Raw genomic sequence first — 24,282 nt, 5'->3', positions numbered from 1 at the left:
GATACTTAGGAACTTGCAGGCAGCTTAAGTGGATGTTTCTGGCTCAGGGACTCTTATGATGGCACAATCAAAACATTGACGGGGGCTGTGTCATCTGAGGGCTCTCTGGGGCTAGAAAATGTCCTTTTGCCATGACTCCTGCCTATGGCTGCTTGTAGGAGGCCTGAGTTCCTCATCAAGTGGGCCTCTTCGTGGCACTGCTGGAGTGTCCTCAGGACATGGCAGCAGGGTTCCCCCGGAGGAATGATCTGTAAGAACAAGGAGGAAGCCACAGGACCTTTTATGACCCAGTCTCCAGAGTCCTGCATGGTCGCTTCTGTCATGTTGTATTCACAGCAGAGAGTCCTGGCCCACGCTTAGAGGGAGGGGATGAGCTCCGTGCTAGAGAGGAAAGGTACCGAGTAAGTTGCGGAGCTGGCGCAAATGCAGCGGGAGACACTGGCCTGGCTGCGACTCAGGCAGTGGGGGGTGGGAAGTGCTGGCTCAGGATCTGTTTGGAAGGTGGAACTAATAGAACTGCTAGTGGATTGAGAAGGCCTCGAGCAACTACCAGATTTTGACTTGAGCAACTAAATGGATTGTAGTGCTGTGTTTCTAAGAGTTGAAATTCAGGGCAGATTCCAGAAGTCCTGGTGGGATGTTGGATGTACAAGTTGGGGTTCTGGAGAGACCTTCAGCTGAGAGAAAATTTTAGAAGTCCTCAGCCATGGACAGACCCACACTGGGCCCTTAAGTATGGATGCCATAGCCTGTTCTAGGCACCAGAGATGCTTCTGGAACTCAGAACTGGGGCTTGGCCTGGGCCTGGGGTGCCTTGGGTTCTGAGTGGGCCACCAAGCCCATTTGCTCTGGGGCCAAGTTTCCTATACCCTCCACCTCACCCTCCTCTTTTTGTCTAGAATAACCCCAAATTGCCTTCAGGGTTACTGCTCTAGAATTTGGGCCTGCCCTGCTGACCTTTAACTCCAGGTGGGGACGGGTCTTGTTGCAGCTGGACAGCGATGACCTCCTGGATGCCCCTGGGGAGTCCCAAAGTGCCTTCTATGAAGGTCCTGGGGTAAGTGTCCACGCTCCCAGTCATCGCTCGAGTTGCTCAAAAAGCAGGCAGTGGGAGGAGGCCCCAAAGGCCAGACGGAAAGCCTGGGTGTGTGCCCTGGAGGCTTTGACGAGCCAATGCAGGGGACAGTCACCAGGAACAAGGTGAGGCAGACCACGCGGTTGGACTTCCCTGACCATGTGTGAGGCCAGCGTGTCCTTGAGCCAGCTGGTGCAGAGCAGTTCTGGGAGCTGGGCTCACCGTGGGACACTGCTCTGGAGAGAGGGGTGGGCGAAGGCAGGGGTCCTGCCCGGCTTAGCCATGCAGGGTGGCCTGGGGAGGGGCCTCCTCACACAGACATGCCTCTGCCTGGGGGATGAAGGTGTGGTGACCACAAAGTTCGGAGTGGGGAAGTCGGGATGCACTGGAGCACCTGGCGGGCCCCTGCCCTGGCCTCGTTCCCTGCACCCGGCTCTCGGTATCTTAAGGTACAAATGGTGCGGATGCTAATTTCCATTTAGTTCTTCCAGCGACTATAATATTATATTCCGAGTAATCTGCCTTTCATGACATAAATGTTTACATTTAGAAACAACAACAACATGTCCCGGCAGAGTTGTTACGTGTATAGACCTGAGACGATGATAACCCTGTACTTTTATTATTTTGTGATCGTTATTCCCATCGTAACTGTCACTCTTTCATCTGTGAGGTCCCTGGCTGGGTTCCTAGCACATTTCACACCTGGTGTCGGTGAGTTCTCACACTGTCCCTAAGGCTGGCACTTCGTACCATTTGGCCTCAGAACCCCGGGGCACAGTGGCCTCCCAGGTGCTCATTCAGTTTGGCCAAACAGAGCCCTGTCCTGCAGTGCCCCCTCCTCTCTCCTCACCAGCTGGGGCCCAGGTGGCCTCCCTGCTTGGAAGGAGGATGTAGCAGCACCTCTTGCTGGGCTTTTACTAAAAAACAGGGACAATAATAACCGCTCTGTTTCTCACACGCGTGCTGTTCTGGGCGTTGCTCTAAGCCCTCCGTGGGTTCATTCAGAACTTTCAAGTTACAGGTTTTGATCCATTATCTGGTCTAAGATTAGCGAAGATGACATATTTCAAGCCCAAGTACTGCCTGTGGGGCTCCAGCTCACACACACGCAGCCTGGATTGTGTCCCCCTCAGGCTGAAAAGGGCTTTGGAAATGTTGAACTCGCCAGGAATGGTGGTGCACACCGATAATCCTGGCACCTCAGGAGACCAAGGCAGGAGGATTGCAATTTGAGGCCAACCTCAGCAATTCAGGGGGGCCCTAAGCAACTTAGTGAGACCCTGACTCAAAATAAAAAATAAAAAGGAACTATTTAAAAATTCATTTTTATTACCATCTGCTGATGGGACCCGGGAAAAACTGAAGTCAGACTAAGCAAGCCCCAGGTTGCCACCCAGGCGCTGGCAGAGCTGGGGTCACATCGTAGGGCCAGCACATTCTGGCTGGAGTGTTCTTTCTGTTTTTTTGTTTTAATATTTATTTTTTAGTTGTAGTTGGACACGATACTTTGTTTTATTAATTTATTTCTATGTGGTGCCGGGGATCGAACCCAGGGACTCGCAAGTGCCAGACAAGCGCTCTGACGCTGAGCCGCAGCCCAGCCCCGTGGAGTTTCCTGAACAGGCTGCGGTGACGGTGACGCCGGGTGTGCTCTTCACTAACCTCAGCTCTCCCCCTTCCCCTCCCTCACCCCAGCTCCATGTGCAAGAAGCTCCTGGCAACCACCTGAACCCAGAGCCCAGCCAGCCGGCGCCCAGTGTGGACCTGGACTTCCTGGAAGATGACATTCTGGGCTCGCCCGCCACAGGGGGCGGCGGGGGCGGTGGGGGCGCCGACCAGCCCTGCGACATCCTGCAGCAGAGTCTCCAGGAAGCCAACATTACGGAGCAGACGCTCGAGGCCGAGGCCGAGCTGGACCTGGGTCCCTTCCAACTGCCCACCCTGCAGCCCGCGGATGGTGGGGCCGGTCCCACGGGTGCTGCAGGGGCAGCCGCTGTGGCGGCAGGACCCCAGGCCCTCTTCCCAGGCAGTGCCGACCTTCTGGGGCTGCAGGCCCCACCCACTGTGCTGACCCACCAGGCCTTGGTGCCCCCCCAGGACATGGTCAACAAGGCCCTGAGTGTCCAGCCCTTCTTGCAGCCCGTAGGCCTGGGCAATGTGACCCTGCAGCCCATCCCAGGCCTCCAGGGCCTGCCCAATGGCAGCCCTGGGGGCACCACAGCGGCCACCCTTGGCCTGGCACCCATCCAGGTGGTGGGGCAGCCCGTCATGGCGCTCAACCCACCCACCTCCCAGCTGCTGGCCAAGCAGGTGCCTGTCAGCGGCTACCTGGCCTCAGCAGCTGGGCCCTCAGAGCCAGTGACCCTGGCTTCAGCTGGTGTGTCCCCCCAGGGGGCTGGCCTGGTCATCCAGAAGAGCCTCCCGGCGGCCGTAGCCACTACACTCAACGGGAACTCTGTGTTCGCGGGGACGGGGGCAGCCACGGCAGCAGCCAGCGGGGCACCCTCAGGACAGCCCCTGGCGGTGGCCCCCGGCCTCGGCACGTCGCCACTGGTGCCAGCACCCAATGTGATTCTGCACCGCACCCCCACACCCATCCAGCCCAAGCCTGCAGGCGTGCTGCCCCCCAAGCTCTACCAGCTGACGCCCAAGCCGTTTGCCCCCACGGGCGCCACGCTCACCATCCAGGGCGAGCCAGGGACCCTGCAGCAGCCGCCCAAGGCCCCCCAGAACCTGACTTTCATGGCAGCGAGCAAGGCAGGCCAGAACGTGGTGCTCTCGGGCTTCCCGGCGCCCGCCCTGCAGGCCAACGTCTTCAAGCAGCCCCCTGTCACCACCACGGGCGCAGCCCCATCCCCGGCCCCCGGGACCCTGAACAAGTCCATGAGCCTCCACCTCCTGAACCAAGGCAGCAGCATCGTCATCCCAGCCCAGCACATGCTGCCCGGCCAGAACCAGTTCCTGCTGCCCGGCACGCCTGCCGTCCAGCTCCCCCAGTCGCTCTCAGCCCTGCCGGCCAACGTGGGGGGACAGATCCTGACCGCCGCCGCCCCCCATGCAGGTGGACAACTCATCGCCAACCCTATCCTCACCAACCAGAACCTGGCAGGCCCGCTGAGCCTGGGCCCTGTGCTGGCCCCGCACTCAGGGGCCCACAGTGCTGCCCACATCCTCTCGGCCGCCCCCATCCAGGTGGGCCAGCCCGCACTCTTCCAGATGCCCGTGTCACTCGCTGCCGGCAGCCTGCCCACACAGAGCCAGCCGGCACCCGCTGGCCCTGCTGCCACCACCGTCCTCCAGGGGGTCACGCTGCCCCCCAGTGCCGTGGCCATGCTCAATACTCCCGATGGGCTGGTGCAGCCGGCTACCCCTGCTGCCACCGCCGGGGAGGCCACACCAGTCCTCACGGTGCAGCCCGCTCCCCCAGTCCCCCCAGCGGTCAGCACGCCACTGCCTCTGGGCCTCCAACAGCCTCAAGTGCAGCAACCCCCACAGGCCCCCACCCCTCAGGCTGCTGCCCCACCTCAGGCTACCACCCCCCAGCCCAGCCCAGGACTGGCATCCAGCCCGGAGAAGATCGTCCTGGGGCAGCCACCCTCTGCAGCCGCCACGGCCATCCTCACTCAGGACTCCCTGCAGATGTTCCTGCCCCAGGTACCAGGGCTGGGCCAGGTGGGGGGACTGGGCCAGGGAGGGGAGTTGAGGATTGCCCCCAGCCGAAACCAGATGTGGAAAAGGCAGCCAGCGGCGGAGGGGGGAGTGTCTCAGCACAGGTACTGTGGGCACAGCTGACCCCCAGGAGGTCAGGGTGAAGGACCTGGCCGAGACAGCAGGAGGCAGACTGGCAGATTGGCCAGCGGGTGTGCAGAGAGCAGGACTGGCTGACAGACAGATCAGGAAGGACGGACAGGCAGGGGAAGCGACCTGCTAGCCAACTGACAGACAAGGAGGAGGACCTCTCAGTGGGCAAGACTGGGCGACGGACAGACAGACAGCAAAAGGGGGGAGTGGGTGGGGCTGGAAGATACCCAATGGACTGGTGCCCAGCTTCCCTGGCCCCTGGAACGCTGGCTGCCCACCACACGTTCTCTGGACCCAGGGGAGCAGTGGTCTCTGGTGGGGGGCGGGGGTCCGTGGGGTGGTCTTCTGACCCTGTGCGGGCTGCCCGTTGCAGGAGAGGAGCCAGCAGCCCCTCTCCACAGAGGGCCCCCACCTCTCCGTGCCTGCCTCGGTCATAGTCAGCGCCCCGCCTCCCGCCCAAGACCCAGCCTTGGCCACCCCCACCGCCAAAGGAGCTGGCCTCGGCCCTCAGGCCCCCGACAGCCAGGCTTCCCCGGCTCCAGCCCCCCAGGTAGATGAACCCCAGCAGCCTCTGTCCTTGGCTGAGACCCAGCCTCGCCCCTGCTCCTGCTCTCCTCCCCGCTCTGCCCTGCCTGCCTCTGTCTCGCTGACTCGGTGTGCCCCCTTGCCCCCCCCCCCGTCCATATTTTGTGAGAGCGGGGACCATTGAGACCAGGTCCAGCCCTGGGAGCCCACACTCTAGGCAGGGACACAGGATGCCTCCAGCGGGAAATGAGGTATTCCTAAAGTTGCCATGCTCACACTGGAGTAAGTGACGCCCCCGAGGGTTCACATCCCAGGAGATGCCAAAAGGGGTGGTGAAAAGCCCCCTCCTCAGCCTCTGAAGCTCCCTGGGGTGGCGTCTTGCAGTTCTTTTCTGTACATAGAGGAAAGTCACACGTGCATTCTTTTCTTTCCATTTTTACAAACACAACGTACTCTGCCTACTGGTCGCATCTTATCATTTCCAGTGACCTTAGAGACATTCTTCTTTTCTACAGCTGTGTGGTGGCGTGCTCAGCCAGGCTTGGTCGTTAGCTGTAGAGAATGAGTGTGTCCATGATTCTGTGGGCTGAGTTCTTACAGGGGGTTGCCCTTGGCCAGATTGCCCTCTGTGGGTCTAAATCGGCTTGATCTTCATCATCAGTACGTGATTTGTACCTGTTTTCCTGAAGTCTCGCTGGTATTGAACTTGGTCAAGCTGATAGGTGACGACAACTACCGTGTGTTGTTTCAATACGTATTTCTTTTATTATGAATAAGATCAGGCAAGTTTTCAGAGGAAGGATTATTTGTAAGTTCTGTTCTACGAAATTGCTTTAAAGTTTGGGTCACTGGTCATTTTATTATTGATTTATAGAAACTCTACCTGTAGGGAAAATGAGCTCCTGTCTCATATGAGTCATTGTCATGTAAACATAAGAAGTCATGGAGGGCCACTTTGCTCTGCAGGAGTGGATGGTGTAGTCTTTGAAAACGACAAGGGACAGGTGGAGAGAAGAGGGAGTGGCCTCAGCATGGGCCAGGTGGCAGAGATCAGCATTGCCTTTGGCCTTGGACAGCTGTGGTTTTGCCATGTGACATTGAGCCACCTGCTTCTTCAGGCCTCCCTCGGATGGGGGAGGGGCAGCAGCTGTAGGCAGTGAAGGAGGGAATCCGCCAGAAATGGTTAGGTCATTATTGCTCTAGCTGTCATTATGGGAGGAGGCCTGGGGCCAGTGACAGTCACCAAAGAGACACAGGGTTAGGATGGTACCCAGGGAGAAAGGCAGGAAGGGGCAGGGGGATGAGGGGTCCTGTTTTGAAAATGCATGAGCTGAAGCTGCCTGGCTGGTGACTTCCTCTCCAGGCCACCCCTCTAGGGTGTGGGAGCCCTCCTGAGGGCACTGTGGAGACCTGTGCACTCTTGCACCTTGGTGGTTGTGGATGAGAAGATGCGTGCTGAGTGCTAGCTCTCCTGCTCGTCCTGAGGTAATAGGCCCTCCCTGTTCACCAGTACAGCCTTCAGCTCTCGATCGCAGGACTTTCACTTTTAAAACAGAGTCCTGGATCGATTTGGGAGGCTGAGGCAGGAGGATCTTAAGTTCAAGGCCAGCCTCAGCAACTTAGCGAGACCTTGTCTCAAATAAAATAGAAAGGGCTGGGGATGTGGCTAGTGGCTAAGCACCCCTTGGTTCAGTCTCTGATACTAAAAAGCAAAACGAAGTCCCAGACAGCCAGGTCGAGGGCCCTATCTGCTCCTCCCCAGGCACTTCAGAGACTGCAGCCCAGCCTGCTCCTGCCTTCTCCAAAGTGCTCGTGTCGTCCTGCCCAAAGGGCACGGTCTCTGTTGAGTAACTCGCACTCTCTACCATAATGCAGGCTCTGGGAGGGCAGGGGATGTGTCCCCTGTGCCCAGAAGTGCCTGGCAGGTAGCGGGTGCCCAGTGGATGGGAACACAGGATGGAGGGACACCTAGCCTCAGGAGCACTCCGTGGCCAGCTCTGTGTCGAGCCCACCACAGTGAAGTAGAGGGAGACTCAGGCCCGTCGCCGGCCTGCAGCCAGCCAGAGAGCGCATTGGCGGTGGTGGCAGCAGCGAGTGCAGCAGGGGCACTGCTCCCTGTGCAGGAGGGCCTGTGCCCTGGGGGGACCCTGCATTTGCAGAGCCCCAGGCTGGGATGAGGCAGTGGGGAGGAGTGGCGGAGCAAGAATGGGCCTGTCGGAGAAGCCGCAGCTCCCATGGGCCATCGAGAAGTTTGGACCTAGAAGGGGTGGACAGTCCCCAGCCAGGCCGCGGCATGCTCCGGTTACTTGCCATTGGAAGATGGTTTGTCGGAAGACAAGAGTGGAAGTGGAGACCTTGAGGTGGCTGGGGGGGTCTCCAGGAAAAGGGGGCAGTGTCTCTCGGTGCAAGCCGCACACTTCACAGCCAGCCTCTCATTGAAACCCTATGGCGCCTCCTTCGGGTGGGTGGTGTTCAATCCCCCATTTACAGATGAGGAAGTTGAGGCCCAGAGAGATGAATTTGCTTGCCCAGGCTGCCCAGCTGGTCAGGGCAGAGCCTGGATCCAAACCCTGGCAATTTGTGGCAAGAGACAGGCCCGGGTGTGAATCCCGCTCTGTGTAGTCAGCTCTCAGAAGTGCAGTTTCCTGGGCTGGGGATGTGGCTCAGCGGTAGCGCGCTCGCCTGGCATGCGTGCGGCCCAGGTTCGATCCTCAGCACCACATACCAACAAAGATGTTGTGTCCGCCGAGAACTAAAAAATAAAATATTAGAAGTGCAGTTTCCTCACCTGCAGAATGGAGTGAGGCCCCCAACTGACCACGCGGTGGCTGTGCACAGGCTAGTGCTCAGGGATGGTAGTGACCCTGTGGGCACTTGGACCGGCAGGTAGGGATGTGAGCTGATTCCATCGCACACAGGCCGCCTGGGACAGTGCACAGGTTTGGCCCTGTGCAGCAGCTGCCTACCATGATGCCTGACGTGTGGGAGGCTCTCCAGTGGTGGTCAGTGAGCAGTGAGGGGGTCAGTGGTCACCAAGGGTGCCCTGGAGCGATGTGGTCACTCACTTTAAGAAGCATATGAGATCCAAGCAGTAATTCCTTGCTGTCAGCTTCTGAGCTCTGACCCAGGTAGACTTGACTGTGCATGCGAGCATATACGTGTGAGTGCGTGTGCATTTGTGTACACGTGCACTTTCCTCTCATGTCTGTGCAGACAGAAGCCCCCAAACCGCATTGTACATCCAGCTTTGCTTCTTTAGCAACAGTGTTGGAGTCCTGCCTCTCAGACGACTTCCCTACCCACCTTGGATCAGAGTGCCTCTTAATGTCACCACCCAGGGAACACCTGTGTGTATGTGTCACTGAACACAGAGCTTCCCCGGTGCCCTGCATGATGCACACCAGTGTTTCCTATTCTCTCTCTTGTGTTCTTCGTAAATCTGATCACAGCCCATGGGGTGACTTGAGTCATTGCGAATGGGCACGGGGAGCATTTGGCACTCACGCCTGGGAGGACTGTGAGGAAGGGTGCTTGGGCCCCTGGCTCTGTGACTTTGGGCAAGTTGCTGGCCTCTCTGGGCCTCAGGTTCCTTATCTCTAAAAATAAGGATAATAGCAGCTACTTTATAGTTACAAGGACTAAATAAATCGATGTATGTAATGCCCTTAGGTCAGGGTTGGGGGCCTGGAAAGAATGTATGTTTTACTGTGGAACAAAAATAACCGGGCCAAGTCTTCTGTCCTTCTCCATTATTTAGTTATTTGTTTCTCCAGGCAAGCTCGCCATAATGAGCAGCATGCCGGTCCTAAGCTCTCATGTAGTGGAGAAGCAGCATAAACCACAGCAAACAAGCTTGGAATGTTCCAGTAAAACTCCAAGACGCTGAAATTTGGAATGTCATGATTTTCATGAGTCACAAAATACTATTCTACTTTAAAATTTCCCCCAATCATTTAAAAATGTAAAAACGTTTCTTATCTTGTGGGACATAGAAGACGGTAGGCCAGGCCAGGCAGTGGGCAGATCTGGCCTGTGGCCTTGGTGTGCTCTCCTTTGAGGTCTATCTATTGTGGCTCATGATCGTTATCCCTCCCACCCTGCAGGGGGGGTGGGTTCCAAGACCGCCATGCAGACACCAAGGCTCTGTAGCTGCGGAGCCTCTCCGTAAACTCACGTGGATTTTTCAGTGTTGATTCTCACAGTGCTGGGGCTGGAACCCAGGGCTGTGTGAGCTGGGCGAGGGCTCTGTCCAGCAGTGCCCCACCCTGACAGCACCTGCTCCCCTGGGCTTTAGGTTGTTCATAGGTGACTTACAGTGCCTGAGACAATGTGCTATGTGAGTGTTGTCATGCTGTATTCCTCAGGGAATAGTAAGAAAAAAAATGTCTGAACGTGCTCAGTGCAGACATAATTTCTTTATATACCTCTTTCCCCATTCAGCCGTCACAGGGCCAGCTGTTTGAAGTCACCTTGAAGTATGTATTCAGTTCCCTCTTCAGGAATACTCAAGGTGGTCCCTTGTCACGGCTAACAGCAGCACTTAAAACACTGGAGTCCGTGTTGAACACATCTGCAGGGTAGATTTCTAGAAGGAGAACCGTGGGCTCCAGAGCAAAGCGCTTCCCAAACATTTTATGTAAATGTCACCTGGTTGCCCTGCATGGTGCTGGACCACCGAGGGCTTCCTCCCACAGCCCACCAGCACCAGGTCATAGCTAGCCTGCTCTTCCCTGGGCCACAGAACATCAGTTCCCTGTCCTTTTCTCTAATCATACACGAGGCCGAGCATCTTGTCATCCACATGGACAGCTGAAATCTTTGTGTGTGTGTGTGTGTGTGTGTGTGTGTGTGCTGGGGACTGAACCCAGGGCCTTATACATGTAAAGAGCAAGCACTCTACCAACTGAGCTCTGTCCCCAGGCCAGAATCTCTTGGCAAATATTCCTGTGGCAGTGATTTCAAAACTGATCGGGCTGGAGTGCAGCCTAGTAGAGCACTTGCTGAGCATGCACGAGGCCCGCGGCTCACTCCCCAGCACCATGAGGGACGTGTGTGTGGTGTGTATACACGTGTACATATACACACATGTATACACATAAGAATTTAATGCATATTTAGAAAATTTAGAAGATACAGGAAAAAAATCCCCTGTAATGGCACCCTGTGGGTGCAGTTGGTAATGTCGTGGGTTTCTGCTGTGTCAGGGCACAGTGTCAGGGCCCTGCCTCCCCAGCCTACTGCCACCTGTCCCCCTCCAGGTAACCACGGTTTTGTACACCCTTCCAGGTCCTCGTGTGGGTGCTGAAAGGCGGCTTTCCGTTCTGTCCCGTTGGCCCCCAGACTGTGCATTATATGTTTAGGTGGCTGGGGCACGTGTCCTCATCCCCAGGTATAGTTGGAAGCCTTCCTCTGGGGACAGTGGTGTTCATCTCCCTGGTACGTGGCTACTGATGGGCATTAGGCTCCACATGGCGCCACAGGAAGCCCCAGTCTCTGCCACATCCCCCCCCCCCCCGCGGCAGTCTGTTCACTTCCTGGGAGCTTGTTTGCTGCAATAAGCGGATGTGCGCTCGCGATCTAGTCGCTGCGGGCGAACTGCACCCCTCTGGAGTCATAGCCAGCTGTCCAGTGTGGACAACGTGCATGAAAGTCTTTACTGGACACTTGACTTATTCTCAAAGTGATGAGTTAAAACATGACACTCTGGGCTGCTTTTGATGTGCATTTCTCCCTCTCTCTCTCTCTCTCTCTCTCTGGTACTGGGGATCGAACTCAGGGGCACTCGACCACTGAGCCACATCCCCAGCTCTATTTTGTATTTTATTTGGAGACAGCGTCTCACTGAGTTGCTTCTTAGCACTCACTTTTGCTGAGGCTGGCTTTGAACTCGGGATCTTCCTGCCTCAGCCTCCAGAGCGGCTGGGATTACAGGCATGTGTGCGCCAGGGCACCCGAAAAGTTCTTTATTCTTTAACCACATTTGTTAGTTATCTGTTGCTGTGTGATAAGTGACCCCTAAAACTTAGCAGCTTAAAGCAGCAAGCATCAGTGTGTCTCTCAGTGTGAGTCAGGGCCTGGAAGCAGCGGGCTGGGGGGTCTGCCTCTGAGTCCCTCGTGAGGTCATGATTGAGGTGTCAGCCGGGGTTGCAGTCACTGGACCCCACTAGGCTGGGAGTCTGCTCTCCTGTGGCTGTTGGCCAGAGGCCTCAGTGCCTCCCCGAGGGGGGTCTGTAAAGGTCAGGTCCGCACAGGCCACATCTGGCTTCCCCAGTGGAAGGAGAGCCGGGTGGGGCTGCTCAGAGAGACATTTGCAGTCTTGTTTTTATAACCGAATCTGGGAAGTGACCTACGGTTGACCACACCTGCCATCCCAAATTGCACTGGTCACAGACCAGCCTTGGTCCATGGTGGGAGGTGACTGAACACCAGGAGGAGGGGATCGTCAGGGGCCACTTGGAGGCTGGTTGCCTACCCTGTCGCCCACCGTGAACCTTCTGCATTGTTAGCCATATCCGGAGCTCTCACCCGTAGGGCACGTCTCCCTTGGAGTCACTTGAGACCCCATCGCCAACAACACCTCTTTACTCCTGGACATCTCAGTGTGATATGTCAGCCCTGGGGGACGGGAGCACTCTCGTACTTACCTGTTGTACTGTCATCCAAGTCGGTGAGCTTAGCATGCAGCGCAGGACCCAGTCTGCTGGCCACAGTCCGGTTTCACCTGCTGCCCCCTCACCATGGCCAGCGGCATCCTCCCGGTCCACATAGCTCTCCAGCACTTCCGTGTGGCCGTTTGTTGAGCCCCTGGGAAGGCGTTTAGGGTGGTAAGTGGGCGGCACTGTGATCCCTCCCCACCGGTCTCCTCCCGGCTACTGGTCCTCTGGGTTGTCCCCGGTGGGAGGCCTGCAAGCCTGCGCCGGATGTTCTTTCTTTGCCGTTCTCTTTCTTGTCCTCTTTTTTGCGGTACTGGGGTCCCACCCAGGGCCTCAGGCATGCTAGGCAAGCGCCATCATTAGCTACACTCCTAGCCCTTCTTCCTCTTTCTCAAATTTTAAAAGTGACACACAAGGTCAGAAACGTCCCTAGAGGGCACTGACCCACCCCTGCCTTGCAGGTTCCTGTCCCCTCTGTTTCCCACCCGAGCTCCGGCTGAGTGTGCTTTACCGTAGATCCTGGAGCGAGATTGACCAGGTTCAGTCACGACCCTTCAAAGGCCCAGACCAAGCTGCCTTCTGGGGCAAGCTGTTTCCTAGGGGACTGTCCCCTCAGCCTGTGGAGAGCGGGGCTGGCCCTCTGACCTCTCCTAGGGGTGGTAATCCTTTAGGGAGGTGTTTGTGTGGTTATTTTCATTGTTTTGTCTCTGAGTTGCCCTGAAGTGGTTCAGGACCAGGTTTTGGACGGAGCTGGAAGGGTCCCAGATTTGGAGGACAGGGCTAGTGGTGACTCTGAAACAGTTGCCGAGATGCTGAGGAGGATTCTCAGTCGACAAAGCCACTCGAACATGAGTTTTTTTTTTTTTTTTTTTTTTTAAAGAGAGAGTGAGAGAGGAGAGTGAGAGAGAGAGAGAGAGAGAGAGAATTTTTAATATTTATTTTTTAGTTCTCGGCGGACACAACATCTTTGTTGGTATGTGGTGCTAAGGATCCAACCCGGGCCGCACGCATGCCAGACAAGCGCGCTACCACTTGAGCCACATCCCCAGCCCTCGAACATGAGTTTTTGCATCCACGTTGTCCCCACATGGGAGGCCCATGGCCGAGGCCCAGCGTTGGAGCATGGCAACATCGGGTGGCCTTTGGCAGGTCCCTTGAGCTCCCTTGTCCTGGGTCCTCCTCAGCCAGCTTTGGAAGATGGCTCAGCAGTGGCCAAGTGGTGTCAGGCAGAGGTGCTGAGCCGCCGTCAGGGCCTCTGAGCCTGACCCGTCCTCGTCAGGAGACTGGGCAGTGGTTCCGGGGCTCTCCGGCCTGTTTCTCTTCTGTGAAATGTGTCCAGTTGTCCCTGCTCTCATGGCCACGGGGCGGGGGGCGGCAGGGTCGGTGTGGGTGCCCAGCCATGTGCGCTAGATCTGCAGGTGTCAGGGTGTGGGGCCAGTGTTGGGTTCCTGGCTGGCACTCTCTGGCTGTATAGTGGCTGCTATGTCAGGGTTGGTGGCAGGTGACTTCTTGGGCAAGAGATTTCAGAGGGGTGAGGTGCTCTGGCAGAGGCCAGCTTGGGGAGGTCACTATGTGGCATTCAGAACATGCTAGGCTGCCTGTGTCCTCAGACTCAGGCTCTGCCTGATAAGGGTGTAGGCACCTCATCAGGGCTGTGCAGCTAGGCGCACGGCCATGGCCCTGAAAGTGGACAGACAGGGCTCAGGACACCTGGACAGGGGCCCAGGACTCACCTGCCAGCGTCTTCCCACCCATGTGGCTGTGAACCGGCCTGGCCAGGCTCCCACAGCTGCCTCTTGCCCTCAGCTCCATGGCCCCAGCCTCCGCGCCCACACCCTGGCCACAGAGCCGTGCCTGTGCTGTCCCTTGGCTGTGCCCTGGCTGTGCCGGGATGCTCCGCTCTGCCCCCTGCTCCCTGCTCCTGGCCTCCCTGGGCCCGGGCTGCCCCGCCTGCTGCTGCTCCCCTGCTGCTGCCTACCTGCAACCTGCAGGACCTGCCTTCACCTGGTCAGGGCGGGGGAGGCAGAGGGAGGTCAGAGGGCAGGGAAATGTGGGGGAGACGGTGGGGACAGGCGGAGGTGGGGGGCAGTGGGGATGAGGTGGCACAGGGAGAAGGCGGAGTGGACGGGGAAGGGTAGCCACATGGGGTCCTTCCTCAGGACTGAGGTAGGCTCAGAGTGGGGCTCGGGCTGGGGTGGCTGGGTCCTCAGTTCTGGGAGCAGTGGGACCCAGGCTGTTCTGACCCCACCCCTCCCTCTCACTCCCTCCCCCGCCCAGATCCCAGCCGCAGCTCCACTGAAGGGCCCGGGCCCCTCCTCGTCCCCCTCACTACCTCACCAGGCCCCTCTGGGAGACAGCCCCCACCTGCCCTCCCCGCACCCCGCCCGGCCCCCGTCGCGCCCCCCTTCCCGCCCCCACTCCCGCCCCCCCTCCCAGCCCCAGAGCTTGTCCCGCCCGCCCTCAGAGCCAGCCCTGCACCCGTGCCCCCCACCCCAGGCGCCCCCCACTCTGCCCGGCATCTTTGTTATCCAGAACCAGCTGGGTGTACCCCCACCAGCCAGCACCCCGGCCCCCACTGCCCCTGGTCCCCCCCAGCCCCCCCTACGCCCCCCGTCCCAGCCACCTGAGGGTCCACTGCCCCCAGCCCCCCACCTCCCTCCTACCTCCACCTCTTCGGGTGCGGCCTCCTCCGAGATGCCCACCAGGTTGCCAGCCCCCACGCCGCCCGACTTCCAGCTCCAGTTCCCGCCTGGCCAGGGACCCCACAAGTCCCCCACCCCCCCACCAACCCTCCACCTGGTCCCCGAGCCCACGGCGCCCCCCCTACCGCCTCCTCGGACCTTCCAGATGGTGACCACCCCCTTTCCAGCGCTGCCCCAGCCGAAGGCTCTTCTGGAGAGATTCCACCAGGTAATGGACCACAGGGACACTGCCGCCCCGCCCGGCCCATCCCTCTGCTTCCTGGCTCTTCATCCCTGGCCCTGGTGCATTTGGCCACCCTCACGCCTAGCCCGTGCCGCTGCCCTTCAACCACCTGTCCCTCCTCAGGTGCCGTCCGGAATCGTTCTCCAGAACAAGGCTGGGGGGGCCCCCACCGTCCCGCAGACCTCCACCAGCCTGGGGCCCCTCACCAACCCCACTGCCTCTGTGCTGGTCAGTGGGCAGGCCCCATCCGGGACCCCCACCGCCTCCAGCCATCCCCCTGCCCAGGCACCCATGGCCACCACAGGTAGGGGAGGAGCCCACACAGGAGAGACCCGGGCTGAAGGGGGGTGGGGCTAAGATTCAAAGGGGTGGGCTGGGGCAGAGCTGTGGGGTTGCCAGCCCAGGACGATACCCGGACATCAGGCCGCAGGCAGGCAGGGGACAGGGCTTGTTGCCCTGGCCCAGGGCTTGTGTCTGTCAAGGCCAGAGGACCAGGAGGAGAGTGGCGGGCACAGGGGAGCAAACGTGTGCGGCTGGCCTTCGTGCCAGTGACCCCAGGCCTGTCTCCCCGCCCCGCCCAGGCCTCCCTCCTCTGCTTCCTGCCGAGAGCAAGACTTTTGCCAGCAACCTCCCAACCCTGAGTGTGGCCAAGGCCGCTGTATCTGGGCCAGGGAAGTCCTCCGGGCTGCAGGTAAGAGGTCTTCAGAGCAGGGTCAGTGCAGGACCGGGTGTCATCTGGGAACTGGGAGACAGGGCCAGCGGGGCAGGCTGAACTCGGACACTGGAAACAGCCAGATGGGCAGGAAGGGGCAGATGGGACCCACTGACCAAGATTGAGAGGTCAAAACCCAGACGGACAGATAGGTGCCAGGACAGCCGGGTGACAGTATGAGAGCCAGTCCCAGATGGGAGTTGACATGGACAGGAGGGACAGGGTCAGGACTCCAGACAGACCCACAGGTCAGGTGGTGCCAGCGACACCAGGACAAGGTAAGGCAGACTGGCCTTCAGACGCTGCGGAGAGGGCGGCCAGAGGGACCAGGGCCCCAGAGTAGGTGGAGATGACCAATTTGCCAGAGGCAGAAGGGAGACAGGACAAGGCAGGGGAAAGAGGGTGACGTGGGTAGAGACAGAGCATGCAGATGGAGGGGCCACATGTCAGACAGTGGCTCGGGTACAGGGCCATCTGGTGAAAGGATGAGACATATGAGACCTGAGTCAGACAGACCCAGAGACCAGCCTGGGCAGGGGACAGGGTTCGGGCATGCTTGTCACCCTCTCCCCTGTCCCTAGCGCAGCCCAGACCACATTTCCCCTGCAGCTGGGGCCGGGACCCCTGCCTCCCTGTGCCCCAGGCTGGAGGGGAGCAGTTCCAGACACCTGGGAGGGTCCCCATCACGCTGTCACTCACCTCCTTTCCTCCCCAGTACGAAAGCAAGCTGAGCAGCCTCAAGAAGCCCCCCACGCTGCAGCCCAGCAAGGAGGCCTGGTGAGTGGGTGCCGCCTGCCCTGTGCCCTGCCCCCGCCACCCCAAGGCTGTGTTCCTCAGCAGTGTCTCTGCCCCCCCCAGCACCCTCCAGGCCCCCAGTTTCCCCCTCCCGAGAATGCAGTGCTGACGAGAGTGGGGTGAGGGTTGGCTGGGACAAGTAGGCCTTGGCTTCTGGGGGGCAGCAGCTGGGTCTCTCTCAGTGCCTCAGACATGCTGGCACAGGGTGGGGTGAAGGGAATGGAACCTGTGGGCAGGTGGGTGTTAGAGCCAAGGGTGCAGGTGAGGGTGCCTGGCTGCATGGGTAAACGTGTTTTGAGAGGCAGAAAAGACTTGGTGGAGAGGCGAGTGCTCGGGTGGTGGGCGCTGATGCTGGTCCTCCTCCCACCGAGTGTGTATGAGGTGCTGAGTGTGTACATGCTGGCAGCCCCGCAGTGACAAGACCAGAGCCCCTGCCCCCAGGGGTGCTGGGAGTCCAGCCAGTGGCAGGAGGCGGTCGGTCCCCGATAGGGAGACCTAACCGCTGTAGCAGGCGCTGTAAGGAGGTGGCAGCCCAGGGAGGGAACAGGATCTTGCCACCTACCCACCACAACACCCTGCTCCCCAGAGGGCTGTGGGGCCAGGGACAGGGGGACACTGCTGCCAGGTGGCAGGAGACCGAACAGCACAGAGCATGAGCTTGTGGTCCAGCACTCCTTGGCGCTCTGCTCTGTGTACTTGGGGCAGGAGCGACTCCCTTACCTTTTGTAGCCTCGGTTTCCTCTACTGTAAAATGGGGAGATGGTCGCACTGCTGCCTTTGGCTGGTGGCAGGGAGTCAGTGGAACAGGGCCCAGGCTGGGTACATGTGCCCATAGCCTCCCGCTGCAGGGCCCTTGCCCTTCATCTCCCTCCTGGCCCTCACCCTGCTCTGTGTGGTCTCTCCCACCCCTCCCTGCCCCAGTTTCCTAGAGCATTTGCACAGACACCAGGGCTCGGTCCTGCACCCCGACTACAAGACGGCCTTCCCCTCCTTCGAGGACGCCCTGCATCGCCTCCTGCCCTACCACGTCTACCAGGGTGCCCTCCCCTCCCCCAACGACTACCACAGAGGTGAGGCCTCCCCACGGTCCCCTGACCCCCAGGCCCTGGTAGGGGCAGGAGGCCCAAAGGATAGAGACGGGTCAGCGCATGTGCACTTGACCTGCAGTCCCAGCACAGTCTGCGCCCTCATTTCTGGCCCCGTCGCTTATCTTCCTGGCAGTGGACGAGGAGTTTGAGACGGTCTCCACGCAGCTGCTGAAGCGCACCCAGGCCATGCTTAATAAATACAGGCTCCTGCTCCTGGAAGAGTCCCGGGTAAGGGCCACACCCCCCTGCCACCCCTCCCTGCCCTCCCTCCCGCCTATGACCCTAGCCTTTCCCTTCCCCTCTCTGAGCAGGGAAGGGCTTCCTGCCCCTTAGCTCGAAGAGAGGTTGGCAGGAGGTCAGATCACAAGACCACACACACACACACACACACACACACACACACACACACCGGTCTTGCTTCTTAACCTGTGTTCTCTTTTCAACCCCACCAGAGGGTGAGCCCCTCGGCTGAGATGGTAATGATCGACCGAATGTTCATTCAGGAGGAGAAGACCACCCTTGCCTTGGATAAACAGCTTGCCAAGGAGAAGCCAGGTGAGAGAAGAGGGGAGGGAGTGGCGCTCCCAACCCACCCTCGATTTAGGATTACGCTGACCTGGCCCCTGCCTGAATCCACCACCAGGTGGCGCCCGCCCTGGCCGGCAGGCTCTCTGGCGCTTCTGTCCTCACACTGTTCATGCCTGTGTCGGTTTCTCCCCTGGATCCTGGGGTGAGGGAGTATCCTGCCATCCCCAGGAGAGCAGGAGAACCCGGAGGCAAACACTGGGGCTCCAGGGTTACATGCAGTGACCGTGCCCACTCAGGTGCCAGTCCTGTGCCTGCTGGAGAGCCAGTGGCCCTTTTTTTTGCCTTTTTACTGCTTCTCACAAGCCTCTCCCTAGTCGATGCAGGAAAGGGTACAGTCAAATCCAGCCATGGTTTTCCAAAGTGTCCCCTTAGCCCTCACCCACCTTCTAGTCTAACCCCCTCCAATGCTTCCCTGGAGAAAAGCACTGTCCCTGTACCTGCCACCAACACGGGCTTTCATTCTGCTAGATTGGATCTTGTTTTTATTTTTAGTTATTTACTTTTTGTGTGTGTGGTGCTGGGAATCAAACTCAGAGGGTTGTGATGAACCTTAGTTTTTAAAAAAGTAGCAGCCGGGGCTGGGGATGTGGCTCAAGCGGTAGCGCGCTCGCCTCGCACGTGTGCGGCCCGGGTTCGATCCTCAGCACCACATACAAACAAAGATGTTGTGTCCGCCGAGAACTAATAAATATTAAAAAAATTCTCTCTCTCTCTCTCTCTCTCTCTCTCTCTCACTCTAAAAAAAAAAAGTAGCAGCTGGTACTTAAATGGGTGCGAGGTGTGGCTGTGGTGAAGTGGGGCAGGAGCTCGTGGTGGTGAGGTGCTTTCCTAACCAGACCATAACTCCCTGGTTCCAACCCCAGCTCTGGCACTGACTGGCCGTGGGACCTTGGCGAGGTACTTATCCTCGCAGGACCTCTCTTTCATCTGTAAAGTGGGAGGTTCCAGTAGTAGTATACAGTCCTTTATCCTAAACCCTGGGGGCCCTGTTTGGAGAGGATATGCCTTCAGGAATGTGACACGGTAGATGGACAGTGTCTAGCGGGCTCTGGGAAGCAGCCTGTGAGCACACACACGTGAGGATTTCTGCAGTGGACGAGATGGGCTTCCGTACTGTGTAGTCAAGACCACAAATACCCTCACATCACCTCAGACCAGATTTCTCTACCAAATGAAATGCCCTCCTCCCTCCACATTAAATACACACGCGGAACAGTGTGGCCAGTAGAGCTACCTGCGGTGGTGACGCTGCTGTATAGGTGCTGGCCAGTGTGCTGGGTGTGGCCAGTGTGACCGAGAAACTGCGCCTTTTGTTTTATATTCTTTTAGTTAGTTCTTTCACCTCTTGAACAGCCCCTGTGGCCCTGTGGGAAAGTGTGGTTTAGTTTAGGAAGGGCTTGGGATGGCTGATAGGTCACACCTGGCCTTGTGCCCTGAGGATGTGCAGAATCAAGGCCTAGGGCAGGTGCTCAGTGACACCAAGTCTTAGCTCTGCTCTGGGGCCTCTGCGCTCTCCTGACCCCTGTGGGTTTTCTTTGTCCTCTGATTCTGCAGACGAGTATGTGTCTTCCTCACGCTCCCTTGGCCTCCCTGTCTCAGCCTCTTCCGAGGGTCATCGGCTGACTGGCCACGGCCCACCATCGTCCTCAGCTTCCGGGGCCTCAGCCCAGCCCCCTCCACACCTGCCCACCAAGCTCGTGATCCGCCACGGCGGAGCGGGTGGCTCCCCGTCGGTGACCTGGGCCAGGGCATCGTCCTCCCTGTCCTCCTCGTCCTCGTCCTCTGCAGCCTCATCCCTGGATGCCGACGAGGATGGCCCAATGCCCTCCCGCAACCGCCCACCTATCAAGACCTATGAAGCCCGGAGCCGCATCGGCCTCAAGCTCAAGATCAAGCAGGAGGCCGGGCTCAGCAAGGTCGTGCACAACACGGCCCTGGACCCTGTGCACCAGCCCCCGCCGCCGCCCCCTGCCGCCCTCAAGGTGGCCGAGCCCCCGCCACGGCCCCCACCGCCCCCGCCGCCCACAGGCCAGATGAACGGCACCGTGGACCACCCGCCGCCCGCCGACCGCAAGGCCGCGGTGCCCGCCGCGCACTGCCCGCGCCTGCCGCTCCGGAAGACCTACCGTGAGAACGTGGAGGCGCCCGGCGCCGCGGAGAGCACAGGCAGGGCCCGGGGCGGCAGTCCCGCCCCGCTGCCCACCAAAGTGGACGAAGCCACCAGCGGGCTCATCCGCGAGCTGGCCGCCGTGGAGGACGAGCTGTACCAGCGCATGCTGAAGGGGGCCCCGCCCGAGCCCGCAGCCGGCGCCGGGCAGGGCGGGGGCAGCGGGGAGGCCGCCTGGGAGGCGCCCCCGCTGCCACCTGCCAAGCGGCGCAAGTCCGAGTCCCCCGATGTGGACCAGGCCAGCTTCTCCAGCGACAGCCCGCAGGACGACACGCTCACCGAACACCTTCAGAGCGCCATCGACAGCATCCTGAACCTCCAGCAGGCCCCCGGCAGGACGCCCGCACCCCCGTACCCTCACGCCGGCCCCGCGGCCGTCACGCCCACCTCGCCGTCGCCCCTGCACAGGCCCGAGGCCTACCCACCCTCCAGTCACAACGGCGGCCTCGGCGCCAGGACGTTGAACAGATAACACCGGCTGGTCTTCCCTTCCCTGTCGCGGCCACCAGGGCATCCGCTGGGCATCCGACCATAGCCTCCTGGGGGACACAGCCGAGCCGGGGATCCCCTGACAGTTCTTTTTGCCTAAGTTATTTGAGTCACAAAGGCCTCCTCCCCGCCTCCTGCCTCTGCAGAGTGGGCACAGTGGGCGTGGGCTTAGGGGAGGGGGCTGCAATGGAGAATGGCCCCAGCCAAAGGAGGGGCCGTCCTGGTGTGTCAGTTCTTGTTTCTTCCCACTTTTTGCCACCGCCCGACCCTGTCTGGGGACACGTGCGAGTGTTTGCCTGGGATAGGGGCACCTGGTGGCTCCCACTGCTCACCTCTAGGTACCTGAATGTGTGGATCCACAGATCATGGCCCAGGGCGCTGGGGCTGGGGGTGTCCTCCCGGGTGCGCGCAGCGTCTCCCCAGCGCCCCCCACTGGCTGTAAAAGGAAACCGGAGAAGAGGCCAGGAGCCAGTGTCCCAGACCGCCTGCCTCGCAGACGTGCGTGTGCGTGTCCAGCCCTGTGCCTGGTCTCGGGGTGTGTGTGTGTGTGTGTGTGTGTGTGTGTGTGTGTGTACGCGTGCGTGGGCGCGCGTGCAGGTGAGAGAGGTTCCCACATGTTCCCACCCCTCCACTTTGAAATCTGAGCAACAGAAAACTGGGGGCGCCTCCCCCTTCCCCCATGGTCTTCCCTCTGCTCTTCCTGCCTCCAGCTGCCCGCGCCACGTTTTGAAATCTCGGAGACAAAACTAGTACTGTAAGATAAATTTTTTTGTACTGTATTTATTGTGTATAACGATTTTTTTAAAGGAGAATTCTGTACATTTAGAACTCTTGTAAATTAAAAACTGATCCTTTTTTTAAAACTGTACTCAAGCCCCTTTGGCCCTGTTGCTTTGGTGGGGTTGGAGTTGGGGTTTAAGAGCTAGGCCTGCATGTGAGGGCAGGAGGGACTAACCGCGTACCAGGTTTTGAGCACCTTCTGCATACCAGGCCCTGGGATACTCATGAATAAGACAGGCCCCTTTGGGTGATCTGAGGAGGCAGAGGGTGAACAGCCACGCCCAGGGCAGGGCGTTCTAAATATTCTGGGTAAGATTCTATGATCCTCAGAAACACTCTGTGGGAGAAGAGTCCTGGCAGCCTCTGGCCACGATGCTTTCATCAGCTGATCCGTATGCCAGCTTGTTTTATGTTCATTGCTGTTTTATTTAGTACCCGAGGTTGAACCCAGGGTGCTTAACCACTGAGCCACATCCCCAGCCCTTTTTATTATGAGACAGGGTCTCGCTAAGTTGTTTTGAGCCTCGCTAAATTGCTGAGGCTGGCCTTGAACTTTCTTTTTTCTTTCTTTTCTTTTTCTTTTTCTTTTTTTCTTTTTTTTTTTTTTTTTTTTTTTTGGTGCTGGGGATTGAACCCAGGACCTTGTGCATGGGAGGCAACCACTATACCAACTGAGCTATATCCCCAGGTCCCTGGCCTGGAGCTTTCTATTCTCCTGCCTCAGCCTCCTGAGTTGCTGGAATTACAGGTGTGCACCACTGCACCCAATATATGTTGCTGTTTAAAATTACCTTTTTTTAATCTATATAACCAGCTCTCCACATCCCTGGGTTCCCCATCTGTGGGTTCAGCCAACAGGATCAAAAATGCTTCTGTAAAAACTGCATCTGTACTAAACATGTACAGACTTTTTTGACTGTCACAGTTCCCTAAACAATACAGCATGACAACCATAATCTAGCCTTTACGTTGCGTTAGATATGACAAGTCACCTAGAGATGATTTGAAGCATACAGCAGGATGTGCATAATTATATGCAGACGTTATGCCATTTTATATCAGGGCTTGAGTAGGCAAGGATGTAGGTATCCACGGTGGGGCCTGGGGCCAGTCTCCCAGGATAGCCAGGGACCCTTGTGCCGCTGGCTCCCTGGCTCAGAATTCAGCCAACAGCATGGAACTTGTGCCTGGCCACAGCTTATCCATATCCCCCCGCGTGAGGCGCAACACAGCCTTGCGCTTGGTAACCAAGGCAGCTCTCCAGTCTCCACTAGGGGCCATTTTAAACAGTGAATCACTCAAGAAGCTCCCGAATGTGGAAAATGTGGTGCCACATAAAAGGGACTTGCTTGCAATATGAGCACTGAAATGGAACGCACAGAGGCACCTGTTCCTCTTCCACGTTGCCTGGGAACATGTGTGGGGGTGACTTGCTATTTTGCTGTCCTATTGTGCATGCCCGTGGAAGTACCAGGGGTATTGATTTAAGGTGTTCAAAGAAATTTTGGTGAGTAGACAGATTCACCAATATGGCTGACGCACATCTTGAGGATTGGCTACCAAACAGTGATGAGTCAAATTGAAGTGTGTTGGTCTCCTTGGACTTCTGTAACAAAATGCCACAAACTGGGTGGCCTACAACAACAGACCTTCTCAAGGGAGGCGCTAGTCCCCTTAGTGTAAACTAGAAAATGGTGCCCCTTTCTCTTGCAGCCTCCTGGATTTTGGAGGTGAGCTGGATTCTAGCCCCCTCTCATCCATTCACAGTGACTTGTACAATGAACAGCCTGTGCAACTGCACATGACATGTCTCAGGATCAGGTGGCAAGGGAGGTTACATATAAGCAGAGTCATGCATGAAATACAGCAGGAAACATCAGGGATCTCTGGGCCAAGAGCATCTAAGACTCAAGGAACAGCCAACAGCAAGGTGACCAGTGGGGTTGGAACGCAGAAAGTAAGTGGCAGAAGACCGAGGTAAGGTCAGGAGGGAACAAAGGAAGCCTAATCCTATAGGACCTTGTGCTCCCGGGGGTGACTTGGCTCTCCCTCTAAGAGGGGACCACAGCCAGCTTCTAAGCCTTGGAGGACTGTGAGCTGATGAGGCTCACTGGCGCCCTCTGACGGCCAAATGGGGAAGGGCGGTGGGGGAGTGGCAACCAAGCCCACTGTGCCAGCCTAGGCGACCGCGGCAGTGGCGGCTGGACCTGTCAGACGCGCCCATCTTCTCTAGAGGCCCGTGGGGTTGTTTGTGGGTGGGTAGCTGATAAATGGGGGCTCAGAGGGATGGGCTAGCTCCCTTCCTAGCTCTAGACCGAATAAACCACCGTGAGAGAAGGGCTCTCTTCTGGTCTTGGATCACAGGACTCTGATCCCTGGTGGCCGTGATTTCCAGGGCCTCCGTTCTGAAAGGGTGACTGCATGCCGCAGAGCAGAGGAAGGCAACGGCTGCCATTCCATGAACACACAAAATAAGCTTCTTTGCTCGCGGGACGCAGCTGCAGCTTGGTGGTGTTCTGTGGGTTTCCCCTTCCCATAGGAACCATCGGGGTCAATCAGGAGGCCCCACGACATGGTCCAGTAATAGGGACGCAGGGCAGGGTCTGAACCAAGAGAGACAGCACCCGTACTTCAGCCACTAAAATCCAGACACACTGGTTGTCACCTCCATCCATTTTAAA

General features: G+C 58.3%; 1 protein-coding gene and 1 long non-coding RNA gene across 8 annotated transcripts in view; one reads left to right on the top strand and one right to left on the bottom strand.

Moving 5' to 3' along the window:
- The window catches only part of BICRA (BRD4 interacting chromatin remodeling complex associated protein), a 72,190-nt gene extending 50,501 nt beyond the window's left edge, over positions 1–21,689 (top strand). For 3 of the 6 annotated variants that reach the window (XM_081274457.1, XM_081274455.1, XM_081274456.1), the window contains exons 5-15: positions 992–1,057; positions 2,774–4,732; positions 5,253–5,429; positions 14,335–14,967; positions 15,106–15,286; positions 15,564–15,673; positions 16,410–16,471; positions 17,411–17,559; positions 17,711–17,805; positions 18,030–18,132; positions 19,720–21,689. In XM_081274457.1, the coding sequence (XP_081130583.1) occupies positions 992–1,057; positions 2,774–4,732; positions 5,253–5,429; positions 14,335–14,967; positions 15,106–15,286; positions 15,564–15,673; positions 16,410–16,471; positions 17,411–17,559; positions 17,711–17,805; positions 18,030–18,132; positions 19,720–20,804 (4,620 nt within the window). In that variant the 3' untranslated portion in view covers positions 20,805–21,689. The remainder of the gene's footprint in view (positions 1–991; positions 1,058–2,773; positions 4,733–5,252; positions 5,430–14,334; positions 14,968–15,105; positions 15,287–15,563; positions 15,674–16,409; positions 16,472–17,410; positions 17,560–17,710; positions 17,806–18,029; positions 18,133–19,719) is intronic. The other 3 variants (XM_081274458.1, XM_081274459.1, XM_081274460.1) reach the window with 3 other exon arrangements.
- Positions 7,805–12,909, bottom strand: LOC308637731. 2 transcript variants are annotated; one of them, XR_014019675.1, is made up of 3 exons: positions 12,049–12,909; positions 8,193–9,989; positions 7,805–8,054 (listed from the first exon to the last, which is right to left on the bottom strand). It is a non-coding gene; the product is annotated as an uncharacterized lncRNA (long non-coding RNA). The 2 variants fall into 2 exon arrangements; XR_014019676.1 differs by having other exon boundaries at positions 8,193–9,974.
- Positions 21,690–24,282: the final 2,593 nt, after the last annotated feature.

The sequence above is a fragment of the Spermophilus citellus genome (genome assembly GCF_964194105.1).
Source record: "Spermophilus citellus genome assembly, chromosome: 18".
NCBI lineage: Eukaryota > Metazoa > Chordata > Mammalia > Rodentia > Sciuridae > Spermophilus > Spermophilus citellus.
Note: the sequence above shows the minus strand (reverse complement) of the source record. Positions and strands in the feature narration are given on the sequence as shown.